The sequence below is a fragment of the Trifolium pratense genome, linkage group LG3 (assembly GCF_020283565.1).
Source record: "Trifolium pratense cultivar HEN17-A07 linkage group LG3, ARS_RC_1.1, whole genome shotgun sequence".
NCBI lineage: Eukaryota > Viridiplantae > Streptophyta > Magnoliopsida > Fabales > Fabaceae > Trifolium > Trifolium pratense.
In genome coordinates this window covers 49,235,636-49,249,856 of record NC_060061.1, presented here as the reverse complement: position 1 = coordinate 49,249,856, position 14,221 = coordinate 49,235,636, and the positions used below count along the sequence as shown (strand labels likewise).

The window sequence follows — 14,221 nt, the reverse complement described above, 5'->3', positions numbered from 1 at the left end:
TGATATGTAAGTTTTTGTTTTTACTTTTGTTTTTACTTAGGTTATTTTCTCAAAAGTTCAATATCTTTTAATGTAATTTTCTTATATTAAAAATTATTTAATATATTAATGGAAAGTTTTATTGCCTTTGGACTCCCTCTTCAAAATTATTTTGTTTTAGATGCCATATGTATTCCTTTGAATTTATCAAAATATCCTTGTTCACTATTTAAGTAGCAAATACCCCCAAAGACATTCTATCAATTTTCTTATAACATCTGCTACTTATAAGTAGCAGATAGTATAATCAAAATTTCATTTTTTTTTTTTACGTTCGCTACTTAATAGCGAAAAAGTAAAAATGGTTACGCGTAGGACTTACGAGAAATAGAAATAGGTAGGGCAACAAAAGAAAATCTTATGAAATAAAGTCACTGATCTCCTAGCACTGTTTTGGTCCATTCACAGCCATTGAATCTGAGAAAAATTGTTTCATTAGTACGATCACACAAGCAGCACCATTGAGGCACCATTGTTGGAGGGTACTATATACAACATATTCCTCTTTTGTTTGAGTGGATCAATCAAGTACTTAAACTATAGCATGATACTTTGAGTGAATTTACGGCAAACTTTTTACATAATTTTGGTTAGAATCAAATAACTAAGTTTGGAACAGTCAAACTCCATCTCATAATTTTTATACACAAATTAAAACAAAGTTTCAATCTTCTAATCACTTGTTAACATACTTTCAAATTTCAATCTTTGTATCATATAAATATGCCTACAAATCAAGAACAAAATGCTAGAGTTTCATTGAACTTCAGACTATGTAACATTATGTATGTCATGAAAACTAATTTCCTGTATGTAGAAACCGAAAAGAAACTAATCAGATTCAGAGTCTGAAAGTGGCATCTGGTAAGCATTCGGTGGTTCTGAATCTGTCATGGAAGGGGGCGCATTTTTACCGGACCGTCTCCGGACCCGCTCATTTGGTTTCGGTTTTCTTTCATCATGGGAGGGCGGCTCCTGTCAGTGAAAATATACAATTATTTATTTCCTCATTATGAATATATGAAAGACAAGACAACCATATTGAAACAAAACTTTACCGTGGAACTAGGTTGAGTTGGTTGTTTTGACTCGGATAGATTAACTTGTTGGCTTCTTCTCAGACATACGGTGCCCAGAGAAATTAAGGCTGCCAAAAGCAGAAAAGGACCGATTCTTGGATCATCAAGGTACACAGAAAGTCCACCAACAACGCCAAGAATCTGCTGCAAAATATTTTTTAATGGAATCTGTTGTGCAGTTTTAGACCAAATAGGTTCCGTGTCATCTGGAACAAGCTTAGGAGTTCGTAGTGTCTGCAAAGAGAACAAGGCGTTGCATAATAAGAAAACTATACAGAAGTTATTTGATCAAACCACTATTTCTTAATTTAAAGCATCAACTTGCGCATTATAAAATGTAATATTGGAAATCATGAGACATATACTTGCTCTAAGGAGATAGAGGAGTAACCTAGATTACTGATTTTAACATTGAATGTGGACCCTAGCTATGACTATAGTATGATTTGACACAAAATTATGGTATAGTATGATTGATAATAATTTGACAAAGACTAAACACTAAGTTAAGGTATAGTATGACTGATACAAGACTCAAAATCCTAATTAAATAAATTGAAAAACAAATCATAATAATAACTAAGAAATATAGAAACTAATTTTATCAGATAATCAAAGATTGAATAAGATTAAAAAAAAATCCTACGAAATAAATGAAAATACTCATACAATAATATCAGGATATCATATAATATTTACAAATATTCTAACAAGGCTTAGTTGGCAGTTAGTAGCAAAACAAAACTTACGAAGTTAAAAATACTTACAAAGAAAGGCAAATCTCTGGAGTCACCATCTTTTATTATATTTGCAAGCCACTGGGTTATCTGGTTAAAAAAAATAAAATTTAAAAATATTGCAAGAGAATTGTGCATTACTCATGTAGCAATGCCGAGAATGAGAGACCATTTAGAAGCACCATTTCTCTATGTGAAAATTTAACTGTAAAATGGCAAACCTCTGAAACATCAGCTGCGCCCTTGTACCCAGCTACAAATTGGCCTGCCTGATCGGAATCATCAATTATATCTTGGACCAGTAATGATTTGAACTTTGAAAGTTCCTGTGTCCTTGCGTCAACAGCACTACTATTCCTTAGGTAACGAATAACAAGCAACCGAGGAATATCATTCATACCCTTCCGTTGTCCACAAGTGCCTTCGCTTGCCCCCTCACCAAGGTAAAATTGACAATAGTCCTGAATAATAAGTTCTGTTAATAGCCATGGCTAGAAATATATTTTTATTTCACACACACCAAAACAATTTTAGTTAGCCCTCACTCAAAGAATGAAATAAGGTTATAGGAATTAGGCCTTCCATATTCATTTACTACCACAAGTAAAAGTGTAAAAAACCACATTTTTCCATTTACATTTAAAAACCGTCATTTAAATGCAATAGTTTCAAATAAAAAAATTGAAAGACAGAAAACGAGCATCCAAGAATTTAACCCGATGCTCTGTAAATACATTCTAAATTTCGCAAAAATAAAAATATTAAACTATATGGAGTGAAGAACACACGGACAAGAAAGTTTTATTTTTTTCAAAGGACATCAAGAGTAAAATCCAGCAATATGCACATTGAGTTAGAGTTTGATGCTGAAGATAATTTTTACTAATTTGGTGTTTTCTCTGCTATAAAACATGTGTAAGTTCTCAATTGTAATGTGAGAAAGATTTTATTTTCAAATGCCTCTAGGCTATGAAGGGTAATACTAATACCATTCCAGCAAGGATCTATAGGCTAATCAGCAAAACCATCTAATGTACAATAGCACAGAAATGATACATTTTACAATTCACAAGTATATCATCCTAAAAAGTCTGGTTAAAGAGGACAATCTAACACTGAGCATTGTATTGTGATAAAATCATATTCTAATAAAACAGTTTAGAAGTAAAATCAAGTGACAAATTCAAACTGATGTGTTAATTGTTATAGACAACCATCACCGGGGAGATTGGAAATTGACATCAGATTTAGAATAAAGTTTCCATCATTATCACGGGTCATTGTCAAATAATATTGGATTGGCATCAGTAAAAACATATTCTGAATACATATTAAATTCATTCACTAAAGTTTAGTATCAACTCTGTGTAACGCGTTATGACAAAAAGAAAAATTAAGTATATATCAAAACAATGAAAGAAAAGAATTACCTTCTGCTTTTCACCGTCAAGCCAAGCAAATGTCAAACGCTTTCTTTTAAATGCATCCACAACTGGAGCCAAGGGTTGATTTTCAGATGATGCATCTACCTCACTTTGCTTAGACAATGTGTCCTGAACCCTGCAAATAGTCTATGGGCCTACATTACAACATCTGACAAATCTGAAAAAAATACATGCTTGTTTAATATAAGACAATATATACTCTTACAGAGTATAAACAACAACAGAAGTCTTTTCTTACTAGCTGGAGTTAAGTACATCGGCCAAATGACACTATAAAGTCCTATCATAAATCATTTCTAATGACAACAACAACCAAGGACAATCCGACTATGTAGGGTTAGATACATGGATCAAACAACGCCACATGCCTAAACTACCTAATGCAAAATTCTACCATCTTTTCAGAATAGGTGTTACCCAAACTTTCTCTCTAATGTTTTCATTTCTAATTTTGCCTTGCACTGCATCTCTACAAGGTATAACGACTGAAAATTAACTATGAAAAAACTGTGTATAAAAAATAATAACCAATTTCATAAAATTGTGCATCTATTATGAAAAATAATAACTGATAACAAAAAGGATGATTAACATGAAATAGTTTCAAAATCCTGTGACATTTTGACCAACAAAAACTGAATCAGGAGCCCACAGATTTGATATTTGCAACGAAACCAAGCAAAGATAGGTCATAATGAAAATAATGAATTAGCACCTAATTCGTGGAAAATATATCATGCAAGTTATGTTTAAAACAATACAAAATACATACTTCACGCATTCCGTTCAATTCCATACTTAGCCTTCCCACTGCAATAGCACAATACCAAATAATTGTATCATATCCAGCACGAGAATAACCACGGGGATCACAGCCTAGCTCCATTGATGTCACACTCCTTAGCTGTGGTAGTTCTGTAAACACAAAAAGGGAGGAGACAAAAATTAGGCAGATTAATTACGGATCAAAATAAGTTCAACCCACAATCTACTGAATTATAGCCTAACGCACGAATAAAAGTCACAATGATAATCACTTGGAGACATTAAACAATGAAATATTAGGAGTGATACAGTGGCTGGGGAGGCAGGTTGGGACATAGGGGTTGGAGTGATGATGAGGAGGTTATGGGTTTAACTCCCCTCATTAACAAAATAACTAACATTTTCCATTAAATAAAATTATACCATGAAATACTACTTCACAAAATTAAAAGGACGATAGTATAAGATCGTGGATCTAATATTGATCAGATGAGTTCAGGAAAACAGATGAGTTAAACTAGAATTTGATAATGACATCAAAGACTTAAAACTAATTGATTATTAGTTTGATACCACGTCCAACAGGTTGTATGGAGTCCATTACTGTACTCCATTGTTTCCTTAGTTTAACTGGATACCAAAATTTTTGCAGCCTACAGTTTTAGAATGTACTTTCGACGCAGGAATGGAGTACAATATTCTCCAAAAATCTTTGGTTTATTACAATAAAACAGAAAGCTGATTCCATATATTCTAGGCATAGGCTGTCAACTTTAAGATTTATTATGTTAGATCAACTTTAAGATTTCCCTCTTTCACCAGTGTTTGAACCCAATCGTTAACCTTTTCAACTCCTTTAACCCTTAGCTCAAACAAGTTTAGCTACCCAATCCGCCTTTTTCCCTACTCCCTTAGTTAATTTTCCATCCTTTTCCAACTCTCTTTATTCCAATATACCATTTAAAGAATTTGTGGTTGCATCACCTCCCAACCCAATGTCCTAAACAACATTTTTATTTTAAAACGGGCAATTTAAACTATATATATTTGTATTTACCTTGCTCTTTATTATTTTCCATCATACTCAAAAACAATGAATTGTTAACTGGACCTGCAACACAATGCACAAGTAGTCAATTAAAAGAAGACCAAAGTGTATTCAGTTGGATCTCTGGTAGAATGGCTAAGAAGCAATGTACCATGGCGCACAACAGGTTTAACACCTGGGCCTTTAAGAAATACTATAGCAGGTGCAGATTCCACCTCAAATCTGACATTGAAGAAATTGAAACAAAACAAGTTCAATAAAATAATATATAAAATTGTGAATTGACAAGCTGGTGAATATTTAAAATATTCACAGCACCATCTTCTATACGGGAAAAGTAACACAGAAAAATGTCCTCCAGTTTAGGTTTAGTTAAAAATTTCACTTACGCATCCAACCAATAGGATGATTCCTCTTCGCGCCAGAGAATTAATGCAAATGAAGCATAAGCCCAATAGTCTTTTGCTACTTGTCGTATAAAAGGAGAAGCACGTTCCCCAGATTTTGAGAAAAGTATCACTTTCACCTATAAGCCACGATTCACAAAAATTCAACCCCTAATTAAAACAGGTAAATTCAAATATGTGCTGAACCATACAGCATAAAAACAAGATTACGACATCATGAGCCTTTCACAATTTTTTTTTATAATCAACAAAAAAATACCAGCAACAAATTATAGTAATGACTAATGATATATAAGCACGACATAGACCACCTACCTATTCATCTATAAGAATTCCACAGTTAAACTAACTCGCCTAGTGGTAAAAAGCTTATTTGTTGTTTGTAGACATTATAGAGTTTTTTTTTTTGGTTGATTACGTTATAGAGTTTTAAACAAGGAAGACCAGAAGAGAATAAAAACTGAATTAATACTGTGGTTAAATATTATGAGGAGGAGGATGATATACAAAAGACCGAGCACCAACCCTTATTTATACTAATCCCGGACTCATAACTCTAACCAAATAAGGAAACAAATTATGACAATAAATAAAAGATATGGAAACTATTAATGGGTTAAGGTGAATCCCCTTGTTATATAGACCATCTAATCACCTTGGCGAAAGATGACAAGAAAACTACGAAAATGCAACTACCCAAAAAGAATTTGCATCCTAACTTAATTAAGATGTTGGAACTTCACATCAACAAATATGCTAACAAGGAGAATAAATAAGGAGATACCTAGCAGGGGGAATGAAATTAGGCTAATACAGAAATCAATTTACAGAAATAACAAAAGAGAAAAGTAATTGTACCTTATGATGACTGCTCTTTCCAAAAAAACTTGGCACCTGAAATTTTGAGTTCCAGAAACATTTCAATCAGTAACTATGGAAATTTAAACAGGCAATCAAGCAGATTGTGTACATTATATAATATCTGTACATTATGCAGTCTACAAAGGAGATCCGACATGAAGATTCTGTTCAACCCTTAGAACAGACACTAGATCGTATGTTGTATGAAAGACAGGAAAGGCCATAAAAATCTTTCAAAAATGTTTACAATGAGAAACCTGAATCTTGTTGATACCAAGAAAAGCTTATAATCATAATTTTGTAGAGATCTTATGATCCAAAGGCTATTTTTGTATAATAATTAAGTAAAACAAAATTCGGTGCCAAGTGACAGCGTCCTTCAGTCAACAAAAAGAACATTCTGCTATAGTTAAATAAAGAGCTAAACAATTTGGTAAGGTGTATAAAACAAAACATTCTGCTTGTTTTCTCTACATTTTGTTTTTTGTATTGAGTATTATACTATATATTAACTGCTACCCGTGAACACTGCAGAATGCATGTGTTCACTTGTACAAGGAATGGTATAGATAAAAGAGACCATTGCCACGTATAATTATAGAAAAGAGCATGGTATTTTAGAGTTTAGAAAAATTACCAGTGACTCCTTTGTGTAGTAGTTAATTTGAGGTAAAGCCAATACAGTTGTTGCAAACCAATTTGTAACCTTGTCAATAGTAAGCTCACCATCAAACCTAACACATAAATCATGTATGGTGATTCCATGCTGTAGTATATGACTAATGCTAGTACCCTATGTACACCATATAGTTATGGTAACTATATAACCAATGTTAAATGTGAATAACCCTTAGTGAGTTAAGTTAAAAATGATTTTTCAAAACTGCAATTGCCTGTCCTCAAATCAAACCATTGCCTTATTATAAAACTCACCTTCTAAAACATTTTGCAGTATGACATCCAGCAGGAATGGCAAAAAGAGATGGAATTCCTGGATAAATAATTTTAATAGGTGAAAACATGTATTTGTAAATCGAGGTACAATAACTCAGAAATTTCAAAAACTTCGCCACATCAAATAATGTATATCCAGCAATAATGTTCAGATGAACATATATTTGAGTACCATCGATGGACTCATATTGGTGGGTCTGGGGCACATGGCCCCACCCACTTAAGAATCATTTCTATTACCATTACTAATACATACATACAACAATGGCATATACAGATCCTAACATTGTCAGAATTAACAGCACGTCTGCAACTAGTCTGATTTATGCAAAATGAAACAATCTTTACAACGAATTTAGAACCGTAAGTTCTGCAAATGAAACTGCTTCTTATGTTCGGTCTGGGCCTTCATACTAGAATGTGTATTTACAAATATCACAGGAGTGCAAAACAAAACAACTATTTAAACCTGGGCAATGGATGTTTTGACAAAAGGCAGAAAACAAAAAACTTTACTGAGCACATACCATTTCTGAAAAAGGGTTTTCCTGTTGATCTTTTATCAGCAAAGTAAATAGAGACCTCCTTCTCACCAAGTTCCACCATACCAGTATTTGCAAATGAATCCAATAAAGAACCTAGAAGCAAGGAAATCAATCAGAATTATCTTATCCTTAAACTGGTGTGATGACTGATATGACAAAGTGTTTGGATGTCATTTAGATTGAGTCTATGTTACAAACTATATATTAGTGCATTCATTCATAAATGCAATGTTCACAATAAGGAAACTACATTGCACAAGAAAAAACATAGTACCCAACCAGAAGTTTGTGATCAAATGGCCTACCTATTTTATTCCAGGACTTCGAGAACTCAGCACAACGATTGCTCCCCGATGAATACAGCTGATACATACATGTATGTTTACTCAGAAACATTTAAAAAATAAATACAAAATAGTTAAAAGACTATATATAGAATCAGGCAAGAATGGTGATAAAGAGCCTTTTCCAGAAAGGCCAAACAAATCCATCTTTTGAAGGACAGCACGACACCGAAAAGTGAACTTGACGATGTCTTCCAGATTACAAATGTAAAAAAAACAAATCAATAGCCAACAGAGTAACATTCTCAGATATTTTGACATTTCTTTTACTGAAAGAACATTGACATTGCAAAAAATCAAATGCACTCGGTGGAAACTTGATCTGCCTTTCCCCATTTTCCAAATTTGAAGCAGTGTATTAAAAGGGGTTAAAAGGTTTCCCCAGGTGAAAAGGTACTGCACTAGAAGGGTTCAGCACCTCTAATGCTAGTTGAGGCACAGCTACAAAATTGAGGCACACGCCTCTTGCATTTTAGGAATTCCTTATAAATAAGCATAAGGAATACAATTATACAAAGCCTCATGCATCTAACTTGCAAACCGAGATGCTAAAAGAGTAAAAAGTCACAATGTCAGACTGCTTTTGACTAATAGTCAGGGCAGTAAGATATTTAGTAAATTGAACATCTCAATATTTACGTTAAGGTTATACTTGAGTAGTTATGTTATGTAGAAAGAAAATTGATGCATATTAATTGATAGTTCACTATTCTAATCTTCTTTTGTTAACGTTCACAACTTTCTTCAACGAGGCATTCACATTTTGGTGCCTCTTGCCTCAAAGCCATTAAAACCCCCTTGTGCATTAGTGAGACCTTTAGCCATTGACTAAGTAGGATTACAGTGGATCCCATGCGGTGGAAATGCCTCTATGAAGGTAAGACTGTAATTTTCATTAAAAAACTTTTTAACTCTATTAAAATAAGGCATCCCTGTTATAGTCCTTAGAATAAAGTGATATGCAAAATAACAACTCTAATATCCCTTAAATGAATAACTATTCAGCAGGTTGAACATGTTCTTAAGATCTTACACCAGTTACGCATGCTTCTAAAATGATAAAATGCTGCATTCGGGAAACAACAGCACATAACATATATTAGCTTATATGTTCACGAAAACAATATATTTTATACTGAACATTTAGCTTCTTTTCTTATCCCAAAAACATACCTAAAAACTGAACAAGAATCACTAGTACAAATTTATATCATATTGGTTATAGATGGTGGGCAAGCCTTGTCCCCATGAGCTAGCATTTGGGATTGAGTTAAACTCGGTCTAAATCCTATGGATATTACCAGAGCCTATTGAGCTAGCTATGACAAAAATAGTGGTTATAAGTGGTGGGAAGCCCTAACCCACATGATCTAGCTTTTGGAGTATAGTTAGGCCTAACCCGAATTTGAAGACAATCAACTCAATTTCACAAATGGAGATTATTACTTACAATATACCAGTATATTCTACATTTTACGTACCTGAATTAGCCATGGCTTTACATCTGGAAGTATAGACTTGAAATCACTAGCAGTAATGACTTTATCAGAATGATCAATAGACTCTGAGATGTAAGAAACGATGCATACATTATTGAAAATATTTCCATGTCATAAATCCTACAAAGTATTCAACAAACAATTCCTGTCATTTATGAGGAATGGCTTGACTAACCAGAGGAAGGGGCATGTAGTAAAGGGAAGTCCAGTTCTGAAATATTATTCCCTGCATAACGCTTGTTGGCACTCTCAATGATATGCTAGCATAAAAAAAAAACATATCATTTAGATGAAGAAATAATGGAGACCACAATATATCAAGGACAAGAGACACACTCTTGGAACAAGTCATATAAAACAGACATGAGTTTTAAAGAATGCAAAAGAAAGTACTCACAAGTTGTTCATCAATTCCAAATAAGTCATAGTCTCTTTTCCATAAAGGATTTGTCAGCAATTCATAGGCATATCGAATCTGTAAGCTTTCAGAGCAAAATAAGTACAAAAAACCATAGTAAATCGACAACACTTGTGTCATAATGGACAGCTTCCAAATAAAGAATATACACAACATATGAAACCATATTGTAGTACATGAACATATGGTAGGAAAGAGACAATAATACTAAATTACAAATAAAATACAAGTCCAATTCAATGTGTACTAGAAGATATTCTGGGTTATATCCTAAACAGTTTCATCAATTCATTTGCAAAGGAGTTACATTGCATTGTAGGGTTCCACCTTCACAACCCCCCAGAGTGGACTTGATTTTTTTTTATTATTATTTTAACAGACAAATTCAAGTTACGATAAGATGTCCAATTATTGCACTTCATTGACCTGAACCGTATTTGCTTTCAAACAGATTCACACCATCATTTTCCAGCAAGGACCTATCAAAGTAGGTTATCCAATAGACGTACAGTAGCCTAGATACTTTTATAACAGGTAGTGAAGTTGTTAGGACTGTTATAAATACCTGGTCTGTAAAACATATTTACACACACAGACACAATCTCACATAAACATACACATTTTGATGTTGTACTTCTTCAGTGTAATCAATCACAATTATAAAAGTTTGAGATCACTCCTTTATTCTCACTTGCATATACTTAAATACTACCATTCGTTTCATCTTGCTGAAATTAATGGGTTTTGTAAATAGACTGTTTCATACTAGGGGCTAGATTCACTAGCAAAGGCATTATTTCAACTTTAAATTTGAACCTCTCCTACATAAACAAGGAACTTCACTTCTCTTCTCATATCGCTTCTCATATAGTATTTCATACTAGGGGCTAGATTCACCAACTTTTCTAATGTAGAACAGTTCAAAAAGTCAAGACTGTAACTGTAGGTTTCTGACTATTGCAGAATCAATGCCTAAGAACTATAATGACATCATTGATATATACTTCAAAAGCTGTCTTTCTACAATGATAAATAATCAACAGATTCTAGTCTTTGAGCAATAAAATACAATTTTATTCCACATAAATCAAACTGGTCATTAGAAAATAAATTAAATCAGAAAGGCAACACAAAAACATAACAAGGATCAGACAAAGTTGAAGTTAAAACTGATTAGAGTTATCCTGATCATAGTGTTTGCACCATATTTAACAATCCCACTTCAAATTATAGACCAGATAGCTCAAAAATGATGCTAACCTTTAAAAACTCATGAACGTCAAATGCTTCCGCATCCGAATTCCTGAAAGATCATGAAACTAGTCTTATCATGATATGCGCTTATGTATAAGCTTACACAAGCTATTTTTATAGCAAAAAATAAAATAAAGATAATTTTTTTATATATGCTATGATCTGTTTTCATAAGCTATATTGGAGAACTTATGAAAATTGTCATAAGCTGTTTTCATAAGTTCTTCCAAACAGTTTCACAAAACTTATGTCACTAAATAAGTTCAAATAAGTCAATCCAAACAGACCCTAAGTAATTGTCAAATGCAAAAAACAATAAAACCATTATTCATTAACCAAATTCAAACAGACAAATTAAATTACCATTTAGTTTGAAGATTGACATAAGCTTCCTTGACCTTATCAATAGAACTATATCTCTCAATTTGCAGAACTGAAATCATCAAAACATAGAATTCAAAAAAATAACAAAACAAAACCATTCAACAAAAAAAGAAAAAGAAAAATAGAAAGGGAATAATAACCGTCATAATGAGAAGGAGGGAAAGCATTGGGAATAATAAAGAGCTGATAGAACATGGCTGCGGAGAAGAGAATAAAAGGAAGTGAATAGGCTTTGATGATGGAAGCCATTGAAGATGATGGAAGAGTAGAAGAAGAAGGAACCCTAGACATTGTAACGGAAACAGCGGTGGTGATTCAGATGAAAGGGATCGTGTTTGGATGGATTTAGTATTATGTTACTTAGTGGCTATATCTTAGGAGCAATCATCGTAAGTACTAGTAGTAGATAGTAGTAGTGTGTTTTAAGAGCAACCTCAAATTCCTCGGAGAGTTCAAAGTTGTTTTTTTTTTTTATGAGAGTTCAAAGTTGTTTTGTCAACCATTATATATTATATATATCAATCAGGTTTTCCGTTTCTTCTATTACTTAATCTATTATACTAATCTAATCTATTAAGTAAAAAAAAATATATAGAAAGAATATAAAATAAATACAAAAAAACAAATATACAGAAAAAATATAAGATAAATATAAAAAAAAAAGATGATATGATTAAAAATAGGAACAAAATAGAACAATCTATACGCATAAAAATAGGAAAAACCACAATAAAAACATTATAAAAAGTTTAGTCAATAAAAAAAATTATAGATTAAAGATAGAAAAAATAAGAATACACCGCATAAAAATAAGAATATAGAAATAATTAATAAAAAACAATACTTTATAAAAAAAACATAAACAATATTTTTCATCAGAAAAAAAAAGAAACATAAACAATATTAACCACTAAATAAAGTTAAGTAGTATCAAAATTATTAAATTACCCTAAATATTTCTAATAAAATTTATAATTTTTATTAAAAATATACACAGGACCATTATTTATCACGAAAACATAAAAAAATGAATAAATAAATTTACAAGAAAAAACACAATAATTCCACTTATATTTTAACAATATTATATAATAATTTTTTAAATATTTAATTCTAAATGAATTTTCTACCTTAATATAATGACAAATTTAGATATCAAATAAAAGTAATAGAATGCACGGGTCTTTAAATTAGTTTTTTAAAAATAATTTTGTTTACCGCCACGTCATCCAACTTCATCTCGCTTTCTTGACACGATTTGGCAAAATAATAGTAGTAGTTGTTTATTGGATGATTTTTTATTTTTTATTTATTATTTATTTTTTTAATTTTTTTTTTGAAGTTTTAATAGTTGTTTTTTTGTCGGTTGACGGAGGTTCTGCAAGTGTACAGAATCGCTATCAAGTAATAAAGTAGTAAGTTATTGTCTCCACAGGGATTGTGCCAAGGTTATCAGCTTTATTGAGGAATTTATGCTTTTGAAAGTAATTTAAAGTAAAAGGCTTTGTATTCGCTTTGTTTGATTGAAGAATGGTTTTGACAAGTAATAATATATGGTAGTTAAAGTAAGAGCAGTTGTAATAAAGAGTTGTGTTTCAGATGAGAGCAAGTGGTTAAGTACTTTTCGAATTCCTCCCCTAGTCCTGCTTGGTAACTGACGCTATATCTGCTTACTATCGACCTATCATCTGGAGATTAATTTCTATTAAAGCAGGGCTAGTAGACTACCCTTGCTTCTATTGTAATCTGCTTAGGGTAACTAAGTTAAACTAGGTTTAGTCTTCGTTATTTGTCCTTACCTTAACGAGTTCAGCCTTTAGAGGGCATCCTTACCTTTAGAGGTTCCTAATTTAACAAGTTCTCTAGCGTAACTGGTTCCTTAATATCAGTACAGAATTTAACTATCTACAATTCTTAATCTCAAACCGAACCGCAGATACTGAATTTATTGGTCTCATTTGGGTAGGTTATAGTATCCCTTTGTTTCCGAAGTCTTAGATGTGTCACGATATCCACTTCGACCTTAGTTACTAACAACATATGTGGCCTATCATATATGCTTAGTGTATAAAACGATAAATACAAAATACTAACGGATAATAAATGAATAGCAATCTATATATAGACTTTGGAAAATACCATGTCTCAAGCATTCATAGAGGAGTTTATCTACTTGACCTAACCCTGATGGGGTTTAGTTACTAAACACCATAACAAAACAATAAAGAAAAGTAAGCATAAAGATTACCCTTATGCCCTCGGAGCACCTGAGCCCTCCTTGCCTCCTCCTTAGAGTTCTCCTAACTCTCTTGTGAATATTGAATTGTTCTCAATATTTATGAATGACTAATTGTGAAGGAGAAGAGCTCTATTTATAGTTTTTCAGTTGGGTTTGGACTTTTTCTGCGCATCCATCGCAACCATCGTGGCCACGATGGCGTG

General features: G+C 32.4%; 1 protein-coding gene across 1 annotated transcript; it reads right to left on the bottom strand.

The window, feature by feature from the left end:
- Positions 1 to 600: 600 nt before the first annotated feature.
- LOC123913872 lies at positions 601 to 12,314 on the bottom strand. The gene is made up of 20 exons (XM_045964769.1): positions 11,920 to 12,314; positions 11,759 to 11,828; positions 11,402 to 11,444; positions 10,121 to 10,198; positions 9,899 to 9,983; positions 9,706 to 9,788; positions 8,186 to 8,243; positions 7,863 to 7,973; positions 7,315 to 7,372; positions 7,019 to 7,115; positions 6,379 to 6,414; positions 5,503 to 5,639; positions 5,265 to 5,335; positions 5,123 to 5,176; positions 4,073 to 4,215; positions 3,286 to 3,426; positions 2,077 to 2,316; positions 1,886 to 1,945; positions 1,098 to 1,352; positions 601 to 1,014 (listed from the first exon to the last, which is right to left on the bottom strand). Exons 1-20 carry the CDS (start codon positions 12,068 to 12,070, stop codon positions 871 to 873), a joined length of 2,115 nt encoding a protein of 704 aa, XP_045820725.1. The 5' UTR covers positions 12,071 to 12,314; the 3' UTR covers positions 601 to 870.
- Positions 12,315 to 14,221: the final 1,907 nt, after the last annotated feature.